The 25814-nt window shown below is 43.8% G+C and overlaps 1 protein-coding gene across 2 annotated transcripts in view; it reads left to right on the top strand.

The window, feature by feature from the left end:
- The window catches only part of PCNX2 (pecanex 2), a 454272-nt gene that overhangs the window by 249269 nt on the left and 179189 nt on the right, over positions 1 to 25814 (top strand). The window contains exons 13-16 of one of the 2 annotated variants that reach the window (XM_072141166.1): positions 415 to 525; positions 11761 to 11852; positions 13633 to 13742; positions 18454 to 18559. In XM_072141166.1, the coding sequence (XP_071997267.1) occupies positions 415 to 525; positions 11761 to 11852; positions 13633 to 13742; positions 18454 to 18559 (419 nt within the window). The remainder of the gene's footprint in view (positions 1 to 414; positions 526 to 11760; positions 11853 to 13632; positions 13743 to 18453; positions 18560 to 25814) is intronic. The other variant, XM_072141167.1, reaches the window with a different exon arrangement.

A 25814-nucleotide genomic window follows, 5' to 3' on the forward strand; every position in this document is an offset into this window, starting at 1 on the left:
TGGATGGGACGTGAGGATAGCCCTTTTTTGGGCTAATCCTCACGTCCCGGCTCACATAGGCCACACCACCTTTAGACCAAACCACGCTCCCTCAGTCGGTCAAGTCGGAAAATGGTTTAAAACAGGTCTAAAAAGCTTTGATAAATGTGGTGTAAGGCTTTTTACATGTTTTTTTTTTTTTGGCGCAGAACCGCCAGAATTGTGGTGCAAGTCCATCAATAAATTCCCCCCAGGAATTGCTGTGTCTGGAAAAAGTGTACCCCAGGAAACGCCTACCCTGCTACCTAATCCCTATATATATATATATATATTCACATATATATATTAGTGTGGGGGAGTCCCATTGTTAACATTTTTTTTGTTTTAAAGGAAAGTGCTCAAAAAAATAAAAGTCTTTGTATTTTTCTTTTTCAGTATTCGTGAGTTGTTTTCCCATCATTTCAGTTTTGGGTCTTTTTCCTCAAGTAAATACATTTTTTGTATATTTACTGGAGCAGATTGACATCCTTGCATTTGGTGGTACTGGTAAGTATATTATACCATTTTTATTTATTTAATCATTTCAATATTGTGGTTCTTATCTTTTTAATTTGTAAGATCAAATATTTAATTACTCAAAGGGGTATTCCTATTTCAGCAAATAAATGTTATTGTATGATATAAAGTTATACTTTACTTTAAGAGTTATACTCATGGATTTTCTACATCTCTGCTTGCTGTCATTTTATAGTAGTCAGATATCTATCTGTACATGGTCACACAGGCATAGGGCTTGTTGGTACCAGAGAGAAATTACAGCTGTGTCTTATAGCAGGAGATACACCAGTGTGACCATATTCAGATTGTTTTCCAATGGAAGAAAACATAGAAGCTTTACATAAAATGACAGCAAGCGGCGATCTAGAAAACGGTGAGGAATAGATACATGAGGTACATTGGAAAACTGTACTACTTTTGATTTGGCAAACAATATTTATTTGTTGAAATGGGAACACCCCTTTAAAAAACTGTAATGTTTTCTTTGAGATATATTTTCATATTTCTGTATGAACAAATGCTTTCTTGAAATATGGCATAGCCTTAATGTTGAATTACCGTATATACTAGAGTATAAGCCGAACCAAGTATAAGCCGAGACCCCTAATTTTACCACCAAAAACTGGGAAAACCTTTTGACTCGAGTAGAAGCCGAGGGTGGGAAATGCATTGGTCACAGACCCCCCAAGTATATACCCAGCAAGCCCCCAGTAGTATATAGCCAACCCCCTATAGTATGCAGCCAGCCCAGCCTGCCCCTGTAGTATACAGCCAGCCCCCTGTAGTATACAGCCAGCCCAGCCTTCCCCCTGTAGTATACAGCCAGCCCAGCCTGCCCCCTGTAGTATACAGCCAGCTCAAACTGTTCCCTGTAGTATACAGCCAGCTCAAACTGTTCCCAGTAGTATACAGCCAGCCCAACCTGCCCCCAGTAGTATACAGCCAGCCCAGCCGAGCCCCTTTGTACGCATGCAATCAGTAACCAGAACCTGCGTCTTGCATTAAAACAATGCAAGACACTGGGTAAACCAAAGTATAAAAAAGTTATGCCTGTTACTATACATCAACAAAAGTTGTTTTTTAATGCACAGGTTTTTATTTTAAAGGCATTACAACATAAAACAACTATATGAATTTGTGCAATCTCTGATTGTACTGAGCCAAAGAAAGAATAAAGCGGAGGTATCTTCTGTACCACAAAGTGAAAGCCTTAAAAACAGAGCCCACCAGAAAATAATGAATCCATATTTTTTTGCCAATTTCACCATACTTGAATTTTTTCCAGTACATGATACAGAATATTAAATGGTGCCACTATAAAGTACAATTTGTCCTGCAGATAACAAGTCCTCATACTGCTCTATACATAGAAATATTCAGATATGGCTTGTGGAAATAGGGTAATTAAAAAAAATTAAACCCAGAAAAACCCCAAGCTTTAAGGGGTTAAAGGGGTAAATTTATATATTGCTTCCCAATTAACCACAGTCTTGTTAATGATCATTATACTGCATACCACAAATTGAGCAATCCCTCAAACTAATTTTATATGCATAAGTATACAGTATATGAAACATCTCCTCATAACTTAATTTATATGCAGTAACTGTAACATCCGTGCATTATCCTTTGTCCAGAGATGTGTTCATTTTCTTTGTTTGTTTAGGGTGCGGTCACAGGGTGCGATCACATGTGGCGCCAGTGCTATGGGGTTGTACCTCGGCCAAAAGTGTTTACTGATCGCATGCATTTCACTGCAAACACACGCATGCGTTTCACTGGAAATGTTAATGAGAGCCAAGGCACGGCCACCTGCGCATGGAAACACATGGCTGCGACACATCAAAGTGTGTGTGCATGGGCAGGGAAAAATATAGAGCCGTAGAGAATAAGCCAAGAGTTGTGTTTTTTTTTACTTTAAGTAAAGGACCAGCCTTGGTCCTTGTGTTCGATGTCCCGGTCTTGGGCGACGGCCAGCAGTAATTTACCAACTGGGGAAGGGGGTGGCAGCACTGCCCAAAGATGCTGCCCGCCCCTATCCAATTACTTTCTCAAGTTGCCTTGTGGCTGGTGCACCCCTGCTTATACGCATTAGAAGCAAGTGTTTTCATCAGGTTTCTGATGCATGTGTAATGGCAATAGTCTGAATAGTCTGCATACATCATCCTGTTTCTGCAACTTGTAGGTGTGCATAAAACCTTAGTGTGAATACAAGTGCAATGTATGTGCACATTCAATGTGCATACTTGTAGAATGTTTCTTATCCATGTGCTTATGTCTCAAAAATGTTTGAAGTGAATATCTTTATTACAGAAGGACATTTTATGGACCTATGAGCACATTATCTCTGATATAGCATGTGTGTTTATGTGGAATTCTTTGATAAAGAAGCATAAAGGCTAGGGGGGCTATGGGACTTCCCGATCCAAAACTATATCACGTAGCGGTCACTATCCAACGACTGGTCGACTGAACTAACAATAAGGACTCCAAGCAGTGGGTTCAGCTGGAACTAGACCTCAACTTCCCCAAGCTACGCTACCTCTCTTGGGTCCCAGCTCACACATGACCTCCAGACCTTAACCAATCCCTGTTCGCCCCATACTTTTTTTCTTGCTTGGGACATACTGATGAACAAGAACACTCTGCTCAGGACGAGGGGCCCATTGACTCCATTACTTCACAACCCCGCCTTCCCTCCTGGCATGGGTAGACAGAGGTTCCTCTGTTGGGAGGCTTCTTCCGACATCCGATTAGGCCAGATTGTTGATGGCGAATCCATTCCTACGATGGAGTCCTTGAACCACTCGCATCCCGATATCCCAATGTCTTGGCTGGAACACAGACAATTGATATCTTACACAACTGTGGACGCGGAACATTCTGACAGCCTCCTCACCTTCTCATGTGCTTTCCGCCATATATGGCTTGCTGCTGTAGGATGCCACCCCTGGTAGGCCAAACTTTATTGGGGCATGGGAAGAAGCTCTCGCCGTTGAATTAACGGATGAAGAGTTGGATAAGGCCTTTTTGTTTTCGAATAAGATGCCGCTACCCTGTAAGGCTCAGGAAAAGAACTATAAACTCTTATCTAGGTGGTACAGATGCCCCTCTCGGCTTCACAGATTTTTCCCTGACGTTTCAGATGTGTGCTGGCACTGTGGTGCAGAGGTGGGCACTCTACTTCATATTTGGTGGGGTTGCTCAGCTCTCCAACCTTTCTGGATCAGGGTATTTGATACCTATCACCGAGTCACTGGCAAGAGAGTCACCCCATCACCCGCAAATTGCTCTATTGTCAATCATACCTGGAACTCTCTCTACTATTAAGAAAGGCCTCCTTCGACATTTTCTGGTCGCAGCTCGTACGGTTATTCCAAGACATTGGAAGAACCCACAATCTCCCACTACAGTCGAGTGGATTCAGGAACTCGGGTATATCCATAGAATGGAGGAGTTGGTAGCCAGTGACTCTCCAGATCCAGGGAAGACGAACACTGCATAGGCCCCTTGAGAAATATTCATAAACACCCCGGAATTCCCGGACTTGCTCTTGTCATAGATAGAGTGCTCCTCTGTCCTTCCAGACCACAATAGCACAGCCTTACGGACTCCCCATTCCCTTTACCTTTTCCTCCCCCCCTCACGCCCCTTTCTAAATGTTTGCTATCTTATTTTGTCTATTCTTCTGTTAATTTGTCATATACTATAATAATCTCTTTGATTGGGATGGCAAATGGGGGTTCTATACCTGACGTTTTATGCTGTGACTCTTCTCACTTGCCCTCTAAAACAGTGAGTGCCCGGGCGGGGCGGGAGCAGGAATGCGGAGAGGTTAGTGAGGCCAAACAGGGGTGCCACTACGGAGAGGGGCACGGGTGTTCCTGCGATCCGATGCGTGGATCGCAGGGGCACCCGTGTCAATACCCCCTTCCTTCGGTCTCCCCCACTTCTTTGTCTGGAGAAACCTTTGGGGGAGGCTACAGTCCAGAATACCTCTCACGGTCTTCATGTCCAGTACCTCCATAACTTTGTAGATGTCAGTGGAATCAGCCTCTGGAGGAGGAGGTTGCTGAGAGAAGCTGTTTAAGATGACAGGCTTCAGGAGGTAGACATTGACGGAGTTCGGGATGCGCATCATAGGAGGAAGGCGGAGTTATGCGTCTAATCATCTCAAGGGACCAAGGAAGCGTTGACCAAGCTTGTAGCTGGGGATCTTCAGCCTGACATATCTACAAGATAACCATCCTTTGTTACCCAGAGAGAAGACAGGAGGAGTCCTACGCTTCTTATCGGCCTGGTTCTTGGTGCGGGCAGAGGCCTGAAGAAGAGATTGGCAAGTCTGTTTCCGAATAGATTTGAGGTACTGTACCAGTTCCTCGACTGCAGGGACATCCGAGGGGGTGGACAGAGGAAGAGAAGGACGAGGTATTCGTCCATAGACCACGAAGAAAGGAGCTGACCCCACGAAATCCTGAACATCTTTGACCAAGTCAGGACACCAGTAGTAGAGGGAGATAAGGGCCAGAGAGCATTGCACCCCAGGGTGCCCAGCCAGACACAAAGAATGTCCCCAAAACAGAATCCTCTACCGTAGTGCAGGTCGAACATATGTCTTGCTGGGATGAAGCTGCCAAAGATCCACTGGAGCAGCAACAACCAGTTGTTCAGGGAAGATAATATGCTGAGGGACAGGTTCTTCTCCAATGACATCAGAGGCACGGGGAAGGGCTCATGGAATGGATCAACAGGTTGAAATGTGAAAAGAAAAGTGACCAATGGGCCTCCCTGGGATTAAGACGCTGGGTTTTCTGGAGATACAGGGGAGGTTCTTGTGGTCTGTTTATACATAAACTGGATGGTGAGCCCCTTCCAGTAGATATTGCCATTTTTCCAGGGCCAGTTTGATGGACAATAGTTCTCTATCTCCTATGGAGTAATTCCTCTCTGCGGGGGAAAAAGTCTTAGAGAAAAAAACGCAAGTGAGAGTACGGCCTATGGAGGATGCGTCAACCTCAAGATAAAAGGGCTTCTCTTTGTCAGGCCTAGGGAGAACTGGAGCCAAGGCAAAGGCAGACTTCAACCTTGAGAAGGTGGGCATTGGCGCCCTTCTTGGTGAACACCACCATGAGAGACACCAGAGTGGAGAAATGCGAATTAACTGACGAAAATAGTTTGCAAATCCCAAGAATCTCTGAAAGGCACATAGACCTTCTGGGCCTTGCCACTGTAGAACTGCAGACAGTTTAACAGGATCCATCTGGAGACCTGTCGTAAATTATATAACCGAGGAAAGGGAGGCTCTGTTGGTCTCAAGGTCTGGGGAGAAAACCAAGATTTCGTCTAGGTAGACCACGACACAATACAGGTAAAGATTCTTCTGACATCGTCTAGAACGTTCCGGGAGGGAGCGTCTGTCCACCTGTTTAGGCTCCTCTGCAGACAGTAAGGCCGGAGGCTGGTGGGGCCTTTAGAAGGCAGGTGGCAGACAAGCTAGATGGATGGATTTGTGGATGCTCGAGACGTAACTCCTCTGCACACTCTATGAACGGCACATCAATCCGAGTGGCAAGTGTGATGAGAGTAAACGGCAGGTCACGAGCGGCCAATGTCTCCTTAAGTTGAGGCAAAAGTCTTTTTTTAAAGGACAGAGCCGCATCATTCCGGGATAGTTCAGAGGCCAGGGTACAGCATGCACTCCCACAAATGAATAACTTTGGCGCAGGTTCAGCAATGCGGTCTTACATGAGGAAGATCATGCTGGTTCTTCAAACACATACCAGGAAAGCTGTGTGCGTAGCCATGACCAGATTGCCTATGTCCCAAAGAGGGGTAGGCCGGGCCAGGGCCTTCCCGGAGAGGAAGCTGACAATGAATGCTACCTTGGATCGCTCAGTGACAAACTGAGACGGTATGAGTTCTATGTGCAATGAGCACTGAGTAATAAAGCCCCTGCACAGCTTGGGGTCCCCATCATACTTGTTGGGCATAAAAAGTCTTAGCCTTGGTATAGAGGCAGGTAGACAAGCCGGGGTAGCAGGAGAGGTCGCAGGAGTAGTCGCAGGAATTTGATAATGAGTGGCCAGCAACTGTTGCAGCATGGCGGTGGCTTGACGAAGCTGTTCTCCTTGCATAGCAATCTGCTGGGACTGCTGGACCACAACGCTGGTAATATCAGCCCGTCTCAGAAACAGCACCTTTGCGGAATCCATGGCCAGATCTTACTGTCAGACTTCACAGCAGACGATTACAAAAGCTGACACCTGGGAACGGAATCTAAGTGGCACCCGGTCTGCACCAGAGCCCGCCTCAAAGCAGGATGGTGCGCCTTACCAGCGGTGGCAGCCAAGTTCGAAGTACAGAATCAGTGGGCAATCTCGTGGTCAGGGACAGGCAAATGGTCAATACACGTGGCAAGGATGGAAAGTCCGGGACAGAGCAGAATATCAGGTCTAGCAGCAAAGGTACAAAGTCAGGGTCAGGTCCAGGGTCACAACGGGAGATCAGAATACAGAAGTAATGCAGGGAAAGCTTTCTCATTGGCAAACACTCAAAGATCCGGCAGGAGGTTGCTGGGAGCAGCCGGCTTTTGAAGAATCCCGGAAGTGGCCAGTGCCAATCACTGCGAGTGGTGGCCATCCGGGATGGGAGCAGGAACGCGGATAGGTAAGTGAGGCCGTACTGGGTGCCGCCACAAAGAGTGGCACAGGTGTAACTGTGACAGAATAATGTTATATCTGCTTGGCCAATGTCTCTGCAGAGATGTGACAATACCAATTTTGTGGAGGAAGGGGGTTATTAACACAAAATATAATTCTATATAGGAAAATGGGTGATTTGTGGTGTGCTTTTTTAGGACAAACTTAAACATGTATTCACAAGTGTATGTGAATTTAAAATGTAAACGCGTAAAGTTACTGAATATGCATATGTTCTTAGACATTAGTATATTCCACTTGTATACACATTAATTCTATAGAATATATAGTGTACCTCATTTAATTGAGATATCTTTCAAAGTTGTTGTTGTCATAATGTTTCCAATATGGAAAGGGTGAATCTAATAGACTGACTGTTATATTCATACTCATTTGTAATACACCATAAGCCCTCCTGCACACAATCTTTTGCCCATGTTTCATGACATATGTGATCGTGAGAAGCTCCTGCACACTGCGTTTGGATTGGGTTCCTAAATTCAAGTGCAGTGTATGACCACAGACCCGACTCGGACTAAAAAGCAGCCCTGGCATACACAGCTTACCAGCCCACATACAATATTGCCATGTCACATTACTAAAGCAGTTTTAAATATACTTTACTTGTTCACTCCACTTATTACTGCGTATTATGCCATTTATCCATCCCTATTTGAAATAGTTGTATATTTATTGTGACAACCATATATAAACTTTTTTGGTGCCTGTACCTTGACATTTTTTTGTAAGCTTGTAAGCAAGAATGGGGTGCTATTTCAATGCTCTCCTCAGGCAGCAGAATAGCTAGGAGCCCCCCTGGTGCCAAATACTTTATTTTTATTACTTTCTGCAAAGTCAAAAGTTTACATACATTTCAATGGTATTTGGTACCATTGCCCTTAAACTCTATGGCATGGGTCAAACATTTTCAATACCATTCCACAAGCTTTTCACAATAGTTGTTAAGAATTTGGGCCCATTCCTCCTGACAGAACTTGTTTACTAACCATGTCTGTAGGTTGCATCAGTATTGCTCTTTCCTCATGATTAAAGGTGAGAGGGGTTTGTCCAAATTTAGCTACAAAATTCGGTTCAGGACCTGGACTTCCGGCTGAACTTTGACCCAAACACAAACCCCATTAAAGTCAATGGGGATCTGGATTTTAAAACTCAAAAATTGCTGTAAAATGTGGTTGCTAAGGTTTAGCTGTAGGGATAACAGGGTAGACGCAATGTCCACAATGGGTTATGGAAGGTACTTAAGATAATAACATAAAAAAATAAAACAAGAAAATTCATGGAAAAAAAAAGGATTAAAAACTTGAGGTCTCAACAGTTAAAAAGCCATAGGAAAACCACTGTCAGGCTTGCGGGTTGTGGATCTTTTGGACCACTGCAGACGATGACTCAAGCCACTACCTGGGACCAGAGTCTAAGTGGTACCCAGTTTTCACCAGAGCCCGCCGCAAAGCGGGTTAGACAAGCTGCCGCGTGGTACCACCAGGTCGTTCCTCAGGCGTGACTTGTCTGCAGTGGCGGCCAAGGTTGAGGTACAAGAATGGCAGTCAATCTCGAGGTCAAAGTCCAGGGCAGGCGGCAGAGATGCAACGTCAGAGTCCAATCCGGGGCCAGCAACAGGAGGTCCAAGCAGAGGGGTACGGGAACACAGCACACAGGACAGCAGCACGGAGGAACACTGGTATACGGGAACACGGAGGAGCTCAGGTAACACAGGAACACGGAGGGACTCAGGAACGCAGGAGACACTGGAACGCAGGAGACACTGGAACGCAGGAGACACTGGAACGCAGGAGACACTGGAACGCAGGTAAATCGCAGAAGAGCTTTCTCTCAGGCTATTAGGCACAAAGATCCGGCAAGGTAGTAAGGGAGGTGCTGGCTTTTAAAGGGGAAGCTCAGCCAGCGCACCAATTAACGATGCGCTGGCCCTTTAAATTTCCTGGAAGTGCCGCACGCCCTAAGAGACGGGGACTCGCGCACGGAACTCAGTAGGGAATCAGGCGCGTGGAAGGGTAAGCTGCGCCGGGTGAGCCCGCTACCCGCGATATAGTTCGCGGGACCACCCGTGACAACCACAAACCCTTCCTATAGAGGATTTAAGATACATAGAGGATTTAAGTTGAAATGGAAGTACCAGACACTCTTCCTCTCATTGTGTTTAAAATTCTGCCAAGGTGGATTGTCAAAATTTCAAGTTCGGGGAACATAGTCATTAAAGTTTCAGAAATTTGGAATGCATAAATTTCAATTTCCAGGAATTAAGAATTTTAAAATTCAAGTTAAAGTTCAGGGAATGTGGAAAATCAAAATTTAATTCTGTGGGACAGTTTCCGGGAACAGATCTTTAACCTGTTGCTACTCTGCGTCTAATATATCGGACACTGAGGGCTGTAACTTAGTGTTCCGCATCCGATATATCAGACTCGGACGCTTCCTGTATTTCTGACGACACCCCTTCTTGCAACAGGGTGACAGCACTTTGCTAATTGGGGTCACATCTCGAGGGTTTCTATTGTACAGGAACCTCAGGGGAACTCCAACACTAGTCTAGTGAAAATGGTGCTCCAAAAGATATAATTTGCTTGTTCCCTACCGAACCCGGCCATGTGCCCATCCTGTAGATTATAGCCATATATGGTTTATTGCAATAACCAGGATAACCTGCATAATGTGTTTGCGTTTTTCCCCAGTGGCATGATTTGGGCAAAATACAGTGGCACTAACACTGCACTATTCACTTTGTATTACATTTGAGCCAGCATCTTAGGGGTTACAATGTTCATCTATCCCTAGATACATTCTTTGAGGGGTGCCCCTTCCTAAAATAGAGTAACTTCTCAGGGTTAGATTTTGGCCAGCATGTTAAAATGCTCAATATAGCCCTAGATAAATTCAGTGAGGCGTTTAGTTTCCAAACTGGTGACATCTTTGGGGGTTTCCTATTGTACTAGTACTTCAGCAGCTCTTCAAGTGTGATGTAACACAACAAAACATTTGTAGCCACATCGTCCTCTTGCCAAAAACCCAATAGTAGTAACTCCGTTATGGACATCATGTGCAGCCAATCAGCAGTTAACATCTAAATGTCAGGTATTGCCATACACTGAAGAAACAGGCCAAAAATTATGGGATGTATATTTACTTCAAATTGCTTCTGAATGTGTACATTTTAGGGGTAAATGAGAATATTTTTATACAAAATTTTCGAGTCCATTTATGTTTGATTACTGAGAAAGAATCAAAGGGTTAACAGACTTCCCAAATGTTTATTTAAAAGGCTTGAGATGTTATGGTCATAAAATGGTGTTACTTATGGCCATTTATAGAGCACTTCTAAACCAAATTGGTCATCAAAAATTTAGCACTTGGAATGTTCGGGCTTTGGCCACAATTAACACCTTAAAGCACCACGGGCTGAGCCCTCTCCATAACCAGTAGGTCTTTGCTGCATATTGCATATTGTTAACCTGCTGATTGGCGGCTTAAAAAAAATTGTGGTACATGGCGCATCTTGGTGAGGATCGTCGCTTCCCGTGACATCATTTGGAGGCGGCACCAGTCGCCATGACAGCCTCGGGTCTTTGAATACGGTAGCATTGAAAACGTCATCAAAAGTCGCAAAAATGACACTACCCACAGCTCCGTACACCAGAGTATAAAAAAGTTATCAACGCCAGAAGGTGTCAAAATAATTTTTTTTTTTTTTGTTCAGGAGGAATTATTAATTATTAAGGGGTTGAACACCAGGTGTATCATTAGACCCAAAGGATGTGAAAACTTTGGTCTGGAGTGGTGATTACACTTCTATCTCCACTCCAGCCGAGTCCTGTACCGGGTCTTCTAAGAGACCAACACTTGTAAAAACAGCTTCCAGTATGATCTAATGCACATTCCAGTTGTTTTAAGGCACATAAGATCTCATTCCCCATCCTATCCAATAGTGACCTTGTCAAAATACATATATTTATACAGGCAGTCCCCGGGTTACATACAAGATAGGGTCTGGAGGTTTGTTCTTAAGTTGAATTTGTATGTAAGTCGAAACTGTATATTTTATAATGGAAGTTCTAGACAATTTTTTTTCTTTTGCCCCAGTGACAATAGGAGTTTCAAAATTTTTGGTGTAATTGGACCAAGAATTATCAATAAAGCTTCATTACAGACATCTTACAGCTAATCATTGCAGTCTGGGACTATAGTAAAGCATCCAGAGAGCTTCACCAGAGGTCACAGTGGGCAGAGGGGTCCGTCTGTAACTATGGGTTGTCTGTAAGTCGGGTGTCCTTAAGTAGGGGACCGCCTGTACTCCCTAATTAACCAATAAAAGTAACTTCACTTCTCAACATCCCTCGGCTACCACTTTTCCAACGTTTCCTGACAGGGTTATTGCTATTTTGCTGTGGGACACAGATGACATTATTACCATACTTTTATATAGAAATGTTAAATATATACTTTTTTCTTTTTATTTATTTATAGATTTATTTTGTCACTTGTATTGCAGCAACAACTGGATTTGGATCATCACTTTATAGCTTGCTTCGGAGCACACTATCTGTTGTCATGTTATACAGCATCTGTAGCTATTCCATAAAAGTAAGTATTTAATGCAAACAAAATACATTTTTTAAATAAAGAATGTTAAGATACAGTGTGGCAAATCTGATAATATTCAGTGGGTATTCCACCCGAAAAAACCTTGTTGAAAACAAAACCACATTTACTGACTGTAACCATATAAAGAAATGAAAATTAAATAAAGCTGCTTTAAAATGTACTGTCCTGGGAATACATGAATAAATCCTCATCGGACTCCTGTTGTAGACAGAGAGAGTCCTACATGCCTCACACTATCATGCTTGTGAGTCTTTAAACAGCCAGTCAAAGGCTTGATAAAGGACCATTTCGCTTACTTGGGCCTCTTTATGTATCAGTCGGGCAGTGCAAAACTACATCAGGCCAAAGCTACGCTGGGAAAAAGTATGCAGGTTTAAAAAATTATGCAGTCACAGGGCAGGAATACCGGCAGCTGTGCACGTCTACCTCCTAATTGCATGGAGGTGGCGTAGTCGCTATTATAATCGCAAATTATTGCAAATTCTGCTCTTAGCTCAGTGCGTGCCTGCACAGTCAGGACACAATGATGTTGCATGTCCCTGCCAACAGCCAGGGCACGGGCAGATGACGTCATTGTACATGACCTTTCAAAGGCAAAGGGCTACGTCTGAGTATCCTTTGAGCCAGCACTTCTGCCTGACATCCCTGCCCTCCGCGTCAGAACGATGCATGGCCACACTAGGAGCATAGGATGTGGTTGCTGAATGAGGGGACAGGTGAGTATTGATTTTATTTATTTTTTTAATCCCAGTGGCTTCTTGTAGGGGGGCCCTGTGACTATAATGGATTTTGTAGGGGGGGGGGGGGGTAAGACTATATTGGCTTCTGTAGGGTGGCTGTGACAATAGTGGTTGCTGTTGGGGGGGATGTGACTATAATGGCTTCTGTTTGGAGCCGAAACGTTGCTCTTGTACATAGAATAAATCCACCAAGGTATTTTTCTTCTATTGATTGACTGGACTTTGTGTATGAAGGTCCTGGTGCCCCGCTCTTGCAAGCGAGCACCCATTTTCTACACTTTTATTTATTTTATTATTATCAGATGTTTTAAATGAGTGCTCCTTGAAGACTCTCTGATTGTCTCTTCTACTGTATTTATCTGTCTCTCATATCCATCTTCTATCTATATATCATCTAGCTCTCCATATATAATCTACTTTATATTTATGCATCTATAAATCTAACATCTATTAATAAATCTATATCAACTTTCATATTTATCATCTGACTATCTCCTATAAAATTTCCTACAGTCCCATACTACAGGTTTCCTTACCATACTACTGTGTGTAACTACAAAGTGTTATTATTGTGCAGGGGTTTTGCAAAAGTTTCATTTTGGGGCCCCCCTTTTAGTTTTGCCCAGGGCCCCACTTTGTCTAAATCTGACCAGCCTGCTTTACAGAAGCAAGTGGGACCATCCTGACAACAACCACAGATTTGCTACATTAGTTTCAGGCAGTAGTAGGCACCCAGCTGTGGTCATGGCCGCACTACTGGCCTCTGATTACAAACAGAGGCTGGCAGTGATGGGCAGCACCATGGCTTAAAAAGAGGGGGGAGAGAGGTGAGTAAGTTCTCCCCCAGCCATATATAAAGAAAAACATTGCACACCTGGACACCCTCTTTAAATGTCTACTCTTTTTTGGACGGTTTTATGCAAAAATACTTTTAAATATTTTACAAATTGTTCATGTATTCAGATATTGTATTAAAATGTTAAATTTGTACATTGAAGCATTCTGTCTTGTTTTATTAGGAGTCATGGGATAATAGACAAATACCACCTATGTTCTCGGCATTCTGTGGCCTCTTGGTTGCTCTTTCATATCACTTGAGTCGGCAAAGTACTGACCCATCAGGTATAATGTGAGTAAAATTTTAATTTTTTTTTAAATTAAGTTTAATTAAGAGTTTCTCATAGTATATAACAATATATATTTTTAATGGCAAAAGGAATACTCTGATTTGCATGTCTAGGTAATAAGATATCTTATTGATATTTTTTTTTAATAATCTACTTGTTATATTCATGAATGCTATCTTAAAGGGAACCTGTCATCAGAAATTGATCTAATTTAACATTACCAGAGTGTTGTGAAGCAAATTAACACCTTCCAGATCATCTTTCTTTCATGGCTCAGTGTGGTGGTATCATTCAGAAAATCAACTTTAAATTGAGTTGTAAATTGGTAGTATAAAGTCATGGAGGTGAAGAGTTCAGCATGTAAGTGTGGAAAGCTTGACTTCAGTGTTAAACTCTCCTCCTCCTTGACTTGATACAACTAAATTACATGTCACTTCAAAGTTGATTTTCTGGATGATGCCACCGCACAGGGCCATGGAATAAACCTGATCTAGAAGGTGTTCAGCTGCTTGAGGACATACTGGTAATGGTTTATTAGTTAAATTCCTGCTGACAGGTTCCCTTTACGGCCCTTGCCTTTTTATGGACAGGAATGTCTGGCTGATCAGATAAAAGACAGGAGGCTTCACTTTACATATCAAGAAAGTAGTACAAAACTTTTAATAGATGTACACTCACCGTCCACTTTATTAGGTACACCATGCTAGTAACGGGTTGGACCCCCATTTGCCTTCAGAACTGCCTCAATTCTTCGTGGCATAGATTCAACAAGGTGCCGGAAGCATTCCTCAGAGATTTTGGTCCATATTGACATGATGGCATCACACAGTTGCCGCAGATTTGTCGGCTGCACATCCATGATGCGAATCTCCCGTTCCACCACATCCCAAAGATGCTCTACTGGATTGAGATCTGGTGACTGTGGAGGCCATTTGAGTACAGTGAACTCATTGTCATGTTCAAGAAACCAGTCTGAGATGATTCCAGCTTTATGACATGGCGCATTATCCTGCTGAAAGTAGCCATCAGATGTTGGGTACATTGTGGTCATAAAGGGATGGACATGGTCAGCAACAATACTCAGGTAGGCTGTGGTGTTGCAACGATGCTCAATTGGTACCAAGGAGCCCGAAGAGTGCCAAGAAAATATTCCCCACACCATGACACCACCACCACCAGCCTGAACCGTTGATACAAGGCAGGATGGATCCATGCTTTCATGTTGTTGACGCCAAATTCTGACCCTACCATCCGAATGTCGCAGCAGAAATCAAGACTCATCAGACCAGGCCACGTTTTTCCAATCTTCTACTGTCCAATTTCGATGAGCTTGTGCAAATTGTAGCCTCAGTTTCCTGTTCTTAGCTGAAAGGAGTGGCACCCGGTGTGGTCTTCTGCTGCTGTAGCCCATCTGCCTCAAAGTTCGACGTACTGTGCGTTCAGAGATGCTCTTCTGCCTACCTTGGTTGTAACGGGTGGCGATTTGAGTCACTGTTGCCTTTCTATCAGCTCGAACCAGTCTGCCCATTCTCCTCTGACCTCTGGCATCAACAAGGCATTTCCGCCCACAGAACTACCGCTCACTGGATGTTTTTTCTTTTTCGGACCATTCTCTGTAAACCCTAGAGATGGTTGTGCGTGAAAATCCCAGTAGATCAGCAGTTTCTGAAATACTCAGACCCGCCCTTCTGGCATCAACAACCATGCCACGTTCAAAGGCACTCAAATCACCTTTCTTCCCCATACTGATGCTCGGTTTGAACTGCAGGAGATTGTCTTGACCATGTCTACATGCCTAAATGCACTGAGTTGCCGCCATGTGATTGGCTGATTAGAAATTAAGTGTTAACGAGCAGTTGGACAGGTGTACCTAATAAAGTGGCCGGTGAGTGTATATTGGTAAATTACCTATTACCCACAGACCTACACACACATTACAAAAGGTAAGGTAACCCATTTAATGTTTATTTAAATATCTTTAGTCAATCCATCTTTACAAAATGATTCTAGCATAGTAACAATTAACACTTTTCCATAATTAAACTTCACATAATTTTGTCATTTTGCTGTTTGACAGTAGTCTTTTGAATTTTACATTCACTAATTATATCCCGTTTGACAGCAGCAGAGGAGAGTGAGTTTTATGTGGGTTGAGTTGCTGAGCAGTCTGAAGATAGAGGAGATTCTTGTGGTCAGTGTATATACAGACCAGAAAACTAGCTCCCTCCAGGAGGTAACACCACTCTTCTAAGGCAAGATTAATCGCCAGCAGTTCTGGCGTAATGCCTCTCTGCGGAGGAGAACGTCTTAAAGAAAAAGCCGCAGGTGAGAATTCAGCCTCTGTGGTCCCTCTCCTTGAGCACCGCTCCAGTCCCTACTGAAGAAGCATCGACTTTCAGATGGAAAAGCTTCTCTGTGTCGGGACGTATGAGAACTGGGGCTGAAGAAACCACAGACTTTAAGTTAGTGTAGTCCTCTTCAGGTACCGAAGGCCCGAGTCGAAGGATGGCACCCTTCTTGGTGACACCAATTGAAGACACCAGAGAGGAGTAGTGCCGGATGAAATGCTGGTAGTAATTTGCTAAGTTCAGAAACCGCTGTATAGCATGTAGTCCTACAAGACACGGCCATTGAAGAACAGCAGATAGCTTGGCAGGATCCATCAGGAGGCCTCTGTCAGAGATGATATAGCCGAGTAAAGGAAGACTCCGCTGGTGAAACTGGCACTTTTCAAGATTGGCATAAAGAATGTCGTCAAGATAGACCACTACACAGGTATATAGTAGATCCCTGAATATGTCATTGATGAATTCCTGGAAAACGGTAGGCGGATTGCAAAGTCCGAATGGCATGACAAAATACTCAAAGTGTCCTTTTCGAATGTTGAAGGTGGTCTTCCACTCTCCACCCTGGCGAATACGGATAAGGTTGTAGGCTCCATGAAGGTCCAGTTTGGAGAAGACCTTGGCTCCACACAGGCGGTCAAACAGCTCCGTGATCAAAGGTAACGGATAGCGGTTCTTAACGGTGACCTTGTTAAGACCGCGGTAGTCAATGCATGGACAGAGTGACCTTTTTGGTCATGAAGAAGAAGCCTGCACCAGCCATGGAAAAGGATTTAGGTATAAACTCCCTCTGCAGGTTAATGTAATCCGACATCTCAGCGGGCTCAGGTACAGAAAGTGGGTACACCCGACCCCGAGGAGACATACCCAGTAGGAGATCAACAGGGCAGTCATAGAGGCGGTGAGGCGGCAAAGTCTCAGCAATCTGGCACCCAAAAAAGAATCTCCCCATCTTCCAATTAAGCACAGGAGCATGGAACTGCAACCATGGAAGACCCAACAGGAGGGGCGAGGTGGAGCGAGGTAGTACATAGAAAGACAGTTTCTCTTTATGTAGGTCTCCAACTTGCAGGTACAAGGGCTGTGTGCACTACCGTACTGGTTCGGAGAGAATCTGGCCACTAACTGAGGAGATGACCAGGGGTTTGTCAAGGTGGACCACGGGGATGTGATGCTGAGAGACCAGGGTAGCATCCACAAAATTTACTGCAGACCAAGTAGGCACACACTTGAAACTGGCTACCTGTGCCAACGCCGAGGAACACGGGAATGTTCAGACATGAAGATTTATTCACACCTATGGAAGCTTCTGCAAAGAATCCTAGATGTGAGTGTTTCCCAGACGCTGAGGACGGAGTGGGCAGACCTGAAGAAAATGTTCCCGGCTGGCAGAGTAGAGGCAGAGATCCTCCTGACGTTGCCTGAAGCGTTCCTGGGGAGAAACTCAGGCTCTGTCTACCTGAATTGATTCTTCTGCAGCAGGCACGGCAGGGGACTGAAGCGGCCTTTGGAAGGCAGATGCCAAGCCAAACGGCGGACCCTGGCTTGCGGTTGCTGGAGACGTAGCACTTCGGCGCGCACCTTAAAATGAATATCAACCCGAGTGGCCAGAGTGATTGATGCAGGTTCAGCAGTGCTGCTAAAGACACCGTGCAGGTTCCTCAAAAACGGACCAGAATTCTGTGAGGAATGCTGTCATGGCTACTCTCACAGCATTCCTTGCAGAATTCTGGTCCGTCTTTTGAGGAACCTGCCACCTTAGACCGTTCTGTGACAAATTGAGACGGCATAAGTTCAATATGCAGGGAACACAGAGTGATAAAGCCCCTGCACAACCTGAGGTCCCCATCATACTTTGTAGGCATGGAGAGTCTCAGTCAAGGTTCAGTGGCAGGCAGACAAACCAGGGTAGAAGGAGAGGCCGTAGTGCTCTGACACTGTTACAGAGTGCCAATCAACTGCTGCAGCATTGCAGTGACTTGTCCAAGCTGTTCTCCTTGTGTAGCAATCTGCTGGGACTGCTGGATCACAACGGTGGTAAGCTCAGCCAGTGTAGATAGCGAAACCTTGGCGGGGTCCATGGCCGGATCTTACTGTCTCCAAGGGTAGTGGACCCATTGGATCACCACGGATGATGACACAAACCGACACCTGGGAACGGAGTCTAAGTGGTACATGGTTTTCACCAGAGCCTGCCGCAAAGCGGGTTGGACTTGCTGTGGGGTTTTACCACCAGCTCGTTCCACAGATGCGACTCTGTCCGCGGTGGCAGCCAAGGTAAAGTACAGAGTCGGAAGGCAAGTTCGTGGTTGGGGACAGACAGGATATCAATTTGATTTTTCATTTGTATTAATTTCTTGCATTATAGGTCTTATATTAAGTGCATACTATGTCCTGATCAGAAGCAAGAACAAAACAATGCAAGTTCAACACAACATGAAGATCCTTTACCAAACAAGATTAAGAACTCATTGGTAAGTTATTAAGGATGCTATTTAAAGGCAACCTGTCATACTCTCACACCAGAGTGTGTAGCATCAATTAATGCCCTCTCTTATGGTACCTCTTCCTATTTTCTATTTTTGATAATTTACTTTAACTTTAGGACCAGTTCTCGTCTCTGTTAGGTTTTCAGTTATTCCCTTCAGTTATTTTGAGGGAAAACCAGAAGTGGCTGTACACACAGATCCCAGTGATGGGATTATCCTGCAGCATGGCATGTAATACAAATTATACCTACTCTAATAAACACTTAACATTTTTTTAATTCACTTTTATATTAATATAATATTTTAATCAACCCTTTAATATATAACTAGACACTCATATAATGTCAGTATACAGTCTGTTATCTAAGAATAATGTTCAAGCAGCAAGATAACTTGGTTAAAAAATAACTTTTACTACAAAACTTAAAAAAGGTGACCACTTAACAAAAGACAACCACTCGCATTCCATATTTGTCACTGGCTAGGTATCATCAAAATCCTTAAAAATCAATGCGATTGTATGCATCAAACAGAAGTTTAAAGAGATGGGTCTTACTGCTTTTGGAGGGGGAAGAATTCATCTATGGGAAACACACTCACATATGGAAAAATTCGATACTACAGAGAGCTGAGCCAATACTATAACTTTTGTGCAGACAAGGACCTTTCCCCACTTCTCACCATAACTGCAAAACGAAGCCCTTACCAGCCAATACTTATCCCGATGCGTTTCTTGGACAATGATGCTCTAATCTCACTTGTTCTCCTGATGACCGTGCTTAACTGGCTATACAGACTGTGACATTCCGGACCCCTCAAGGGTTCAGCAAGGTCAATTGGTTTTTGTATATCACTTTATGAACACGGTAATTCTTGAAGGGAACAGGAAGTGAGATAGATTTGTTCACACTTCCGATATGGCACAACACTCACCCAGAATCCTGAACTGCCGACTGTCCCATTTCACTTGCCTTAGTAAAATAAAGCCCAGTGGGAACAATTGTCTCCAACTCTTGTTGAAATAAGCCTGGTCCATAACAGGACTATATCAGGCCAGAAGTCAACCCAGGTAGCGTAAACTGCCCCCCCTTGCTGTTTACTTTTATATATTTGTCACACCTCCCTCTTTAGAGAGTACTAGAGGGGAGCACTGTCTATGCTTGAATGACCCCCAGCTTCAGCATCCCCTGAATCTCTTACCTCTTCTTCCAGTTAGATAAGATATGCTGAATGCCAGAGTAACGGGTGAACATGGGGCCAAAATAATGCACTGCCAACACGTTCCTCTTGGTCTGGTTGCTTAGTAACTTCCAGAAGTGGTGTAGGGTTGTCCACAACTGGCATCGTTGGTCCTGGAGGAGCTGATGGGAAACTTTCACATCACCAATGGATTCCTCTGCCATTACCAAACAGGGTACCATTGTCAGTCCCTGGACCATACCTCTGGAGAAGCCTACAAGTCCATTACCCACTACAGGTGTCCATGGTCCCAGACCACCAGCTTGGGGTCCTAGTTCTAGGGTGACTGTGTCACCTACTCCTGAAGCTTTCAGGCTAGCATCAACATTTACTTCTGCCTGAAACCCCTGAATGGACATGGCAAGAATATAAGAGACTGCCATGTCTTCTGTCAGTTTCCCAAGTTCTGTCTCCTGGTCTCCGTTGGACCTGACAACTACTTGGTTGAAAGAGAGAAAGCTGAGGGGACCCAAAGGGGCTACACGTGACAGAACCGATGGTTGCTTCAACTTGAGGCAGCATCACCTTCCTCTCAGCTTCCGACTTGCCAAGACAGATGGTAAGACCATGTGCTTAGATACCCATGTTGGGGATAAGCCCTTCCCTTAATCCATACCTGAGCTCTCTACCACTACTGGTACTTTCTCATCCTCATCTGCAGGTCCTCTCACCAGAAACCCCTGACAAGGCAAGAGTCTGCCATTCCCCCTGTCAGTTTCACTGGATCTGTCTCCTGGCCTCAGTCTAACCTGTTAGCCACTTGGTTGTAAGGGAGGAAGTCGATGGCCCCCCAAGGGGCCTCAATGCTCTTACTATATGTGACAGTGGTGATGTTCTCCACAGACACAGGTAGTGTCCACATAATCTCAGCTTCAAACCTAGTTGCCAAGGCAAACGGGCAGACCCTACCCTGAGAAAACCTAGATGGGCATAAGCCCTGCACCAAGATATTACCTTGGTTCTCTATCACTACTTGTACCTATAAATCCTATTAAAAAGAATTGTAAAGAGTAAACAGAAAATATAAGATGCAAATGCTAAAGTAAAATAGGGCACCAAACTAATTTACCCAAAAAACAACCACTACCAAAAAAGTATAATAAGTAATATCATTGAAAAAAAAAATGCAAACTTTCATTGGTAACACTTAAAAATAGAGCATTAAACAGACATATGTGGTTTTATAGCAGAAACATATGGGTGCCAGGCAGCAAGCACATTAAATGGGCATATAATACATAATTGTTATAAAGTGTCTAAAGTGCAATACAATTAAAAATTTTGTATTGTTATAAAGAGCCTAAAGTGCAATACATCACAAATATACCAAGAGTAATAATGATAAAGCGAGTAGCATATAGAGTAGCAGAGTATACCTGAAATCAGAGAATACTAAGGCACATTGGAGAAAGCGCTGCCCAGCACTCCCCAACATGTGTTTTGTTCCCTACAGGACTTTGTCATGGGGTGGTGCTTAGAATATACTGTCTAAACTGGAATATATTGTCTAAACTGACCAATAGGAAAAGCAAGTAAACACCTGTGTATATTAAAAAGAGACATGAGGTGAAGGAGAATGTGGCGCATGAAACCGTGTCTTGTGCGACAGCACGGGCGGGGGCGAGGCAGATGCAACATTCTTAGCAACCATGTGATCTGGATAATGCAATGGCAAGCCGCGCAGGTGCACAGCGGCCATTGTATAATCTAAATCGGCAGTTGGGGAATAAGAAAAGCTAGTAGGAAGATTTAGAAAGTGCTAAGTGCAAGAATAAATGTAAACAATCAAAGATTGGCATAAGTAAATAAATGTAAACAGAGTTAGATGTGTGATGAAGGTAAGTATCACAGGAATTGGGAAAGAGTAACCTGTGCCGAAGCAGAGGCACTGATGAGTGATATATGCAAAAAATAAATTAAAACCAGTGTCATGCTAAAATGTGTGTGATGAGGTAGGACATGCTGCTAGTAAGCAGCATGCAAGGAAGGTCCCACAGGGGACAAGTAAAGCTGAAAAAGGTGAAATAATACAATACAATTTGCAAAAAATGAAAAAATAGTGAAAAAAATGTACACACAATGGCAAATACATAATTCCCCATAACTAGAAAAAGAGAGAGCCAGGCTTTATATAAGCTTCCTAGAGGATGATAATACTGCAATACTGCATATGTCAGTTATTACAAATTCTTCTGACTGATGTCAATGTTCTATAAATAAAAGAAAAAAAATGTAAATTTTGAAATTTAAGCGACAAGTAAAAACATGAAGATGCACCACAGACGGTGATCGACAGAGAGAACCACAGATAACAATGAAACTCAAAGAAAAGCAGAGAACCCAAAATTTTCATTTAATCCCTGAGGGGACACTGTGGCAATCTATGTTTCAAAGGCCCTCCAGGAAGATCAAGATCGACATGAACAATTCCAATTACCTTGAACCCAGCTGGATCCAAGTGATGAGCTTGCCTGAAGTGATGAGGGATCGGTTTCAACTTGAGGATATCTTCTTCAAGGGTAAGAAACGAGGCAGCCAAGATACCTGTGACATGTTAACGGATTCTGATTTTAAATTCACGGGTTATCATGCCCACGTATATTTTTCTACAGGGGCAAATTCCGTAGTAAATTACACCTTTGGTGGTACAGTTAATAGGCCACATAATATTGAACTGTTTCGTCCGAGGAAGAAAAGTGCAATGATTTCTCTACATTAGGGCATACAATACATTTCCCACAAGGGGTGCAGCCCCATTTTAGCAGCTGTGCTCCAAAAATTCTTTTCGGTGGATCAGGAACAAAGTAACTATGTACAAGTGTGTCCCTTAAGTTCCGTGCCCTCCAAGACACAATCAATGGATAAGGTGTTAATATTTTTTCAAGGATAGGGTCAGTATTGAGGATCGGCCAAAACTTCTGAAAAATATGTAGCATATCTTTCCACCTGTTATGCTACGTAGTAATGAAGGGTGGAGATTGAACAGTATTCACAGACTTCTTGGGATACAATAGAGAATTATGATTAGTAGTACAAGCTTGTCTGTATGCTTTAGAGATGCAACTTTTGCTATAGCCTATGTGTAAGGTCTGTGGCTTGTTTTTCAAATTCATCTGGTGAGGAACAGATTCTTTTCATATGTAGGAAATGGCCTACTGGCATATGTTAGTCAATGTTGCTTTCTGAAAACCATCTGTTTGGAGATATCCCAGAGAGTCTTTAGTGACCCGGATATCCAGAAAATCTATGGCGGTGGAATTGGAAGACCATATCAAATTAATGTTACGTTGATTATCGATCAGCTGGTCAAAAAAACATTTAAGGTCAGTTTCATCTCCTTGCCAGGCGATGAATCATCAGTATACCGCGCCCATAGCCGTACCCTAGAGCTGCAGGTAGAAGGACCCATTAAAAGTAAAAGAAATGTGCGTGTGTCAGAACTCGCAAATTGTTCTGATGGCCTCGGGTTTCAAGCTTCTTGCTGGAAAACCACACCCAGTGCTGCTTGTGATTGACAGCTCCATTTCTAGTAGTGACTCCAGAATGTTCAGCAAGTGTAGTACCATGACATTCCTCCATAACCTTGACCCGATGTTGGGCAGGTACAAAAAGCTTATCTGCAGGGGTGTTATCAGGAGCCAGATGTTGATTATCACAGATGACAGTAAATAAATCTGGCTCACTAGCAGACACATCAACCTTAGGAGGCAAAACAGACACAGGTTCAGGGTTTTGTATACCACATAACTCAAGGCTAATGTACTTGTAGTACTCAGACCGAGAGTCAACAATGGCCTTGTCAGACATCTTATCCTTAGTCAAGGAACCAATAACAGGTGACCTCATCTGAGGTTTCTGAAATACCTGGGCACCTAAGTGACCTCCTCTATTATCACTGGGATATCACTGACAGGACAGGACTCGATGAAATGACCTGAGTTTCCACAGAAGAAGCACAGGAGATTCCTCTTACATAGATCTCTGCGTTGCTGAGGTGACATAACTCCCACTTCAATCTGCATGGGCTCTTCCACTTCTATTTGCATGGGTCCTACAGTATTTCTCTTTAGATGGAGCACGTAAGACAGTGGAAGAAGGTAGAGAAGAAGGATCAGGAAAAACAGACTCACGTTCATGTTTACGTTCTCTATGACGTCTGTCTACTCTGACTGCTAGAGTCATGGCCTCTTCTAAGGTCTTAGGCTCAGGATGTCCCACTAATAGATTTTTAATAGCATCAGACAGGCCCAATCTAAACTGGTATCTTAAGGCTTTATCATTCCAACCACTTGTAATGGACCATCTCCTGAATTCAGAGCAATAATCCTCTGCAGCACGTTTACCCTGACTTAAGGCAGTCAACTGAGGACACCTCTGGGGCATCAGGGGCTAAAGAAAATGCCCATTCCTGAGGGCTACCACGCAGAAGTGACATGATGATGCCTACAATCTGGTCATCATTAACAGAAGACTGGGGCCTAAGCGGAAATGCAGCTTGAAACTCTCCCTGAAGGGAAAAAAATCTTCTGTCTCCAGCGAAGAGATCAGGAAGCTTAACCTTAGGCTCATACACAGACTGACCTGAAATCAAAGGGAGGCGCTGAAGATAGATTCTGAACCATGTGAGCCAGACTGTGTACCTGACTAACAACAGCTTCCATGGCCTCCATAATGTAAGTAAGGCTGGTAATTATGTCAGTACCTGTCCAGCAAACCGTGCAAACACAACCAGGCTTGGCGCTAGCTGTCAGACTAGGTAGGTGGTGGCGAACTCACCCTGTGATGTCCCTGTGGGCTAAGGCCCTGCCTAAAGCCGATAAACCACCCTGACAAGGGCGAACCCACTATCAAGAACCCATCTGACGGTCCTTGAGTGACCCTACAAAATGACAGGAAAACCTACTTTGTCTGGCAGCTGCTGGATGGTGGAGCGGACACGTTACCGGAATACAGATATAGGTCAGTGTTCACACTGGTAACAGAGACCGACACAAGGCAGACAGGAAGGTGGGGTCACACTAGGAGTCAAACAAACCGGGTCAAAACCAAGATGGCGGCAAAGGTACAGATTCGTATAGCAAATAGAATGGTCAGTAGGCAAAGCAGAAGTCAATACACAGAATAGCAAGAAACGCAATGGCAAGAACACTAGATACACAGATAGACTGCATAACCAGCACCAAATGAAGGGCTGGGGAGAATATAAGGTAGTAATGGACACTACCTCCGGTGCTGACCGGCTCAGCGGTCCATCAATCAAACCGCAGCTGTAGGCAAACCGAATACAAAGACACACCCAGCTTTCCCAGGATCAGAAATGGAGCTGTCAATCACAAGCAGCACTGGGTGTGGTTTTCCAGCAAGAAAGCTTGAAACCTGAGCCCATCAGAGCAATTTGCGAGTTCTGACAGCGTGAGTACAAACTTGAGAAGTGACAAAATGAATGAAATCTCCATGTCTTCATATTGTGACAAATGTAAAAAATATACCACAGCACTCAGTCCATCGACATGTTTAATGGAGGTTTAGAGGGAGTCCACATTGCAAGTCATGAGGAGCTGGCCGGGATCTAAATGGATCCCCTTCAGCTTCCACAAGAGGTCAGTGGAGTCCTCTAAGTAAGAAGGAAGAACCTTGACCAATGGCTGCAAGATTGCAAATGTTGTCAGTACAATTACCTAGAACTGGAGATGGTGGGTCTTCCGGTTGGATTTGTCAAACTTTTGTGGATTTTGAGCAACAAGTATTGAGTCGATATCATAGGATCCTTGATAAAAGGGCATCAGCAACCGATTTTAATAATGTTGTCATCCATCACCTTCATTAACAGCATTTTAATCTGTGAATTAAAGGATAACAAAGGATTTAAAGTAATTTTTTTTATAGCAGTCACAGTTCTTTAGCTGTCTATATGCTTCCTTTTTGTAGGACATTTAAGGCCATAGTACAACATTGCCGCCTTTGTCGGCAGGCTTAATCAACACCCCTTTGAGGGCATTCA

This window comes from Engystomops pustulosus, chromosome 3 (assembly GCF_040894005.1).
Source record: "Engystomops pustulosus chromosome 3, aEngPut4.maternal, whole genome shotgun sequence".
NCBI classification, from domain to species: Eukaryota; Metazoa; Chordata; class Amphibia; order Anura; family Leptodactylidae; genus Engystomops; species Engystomops pustulosus.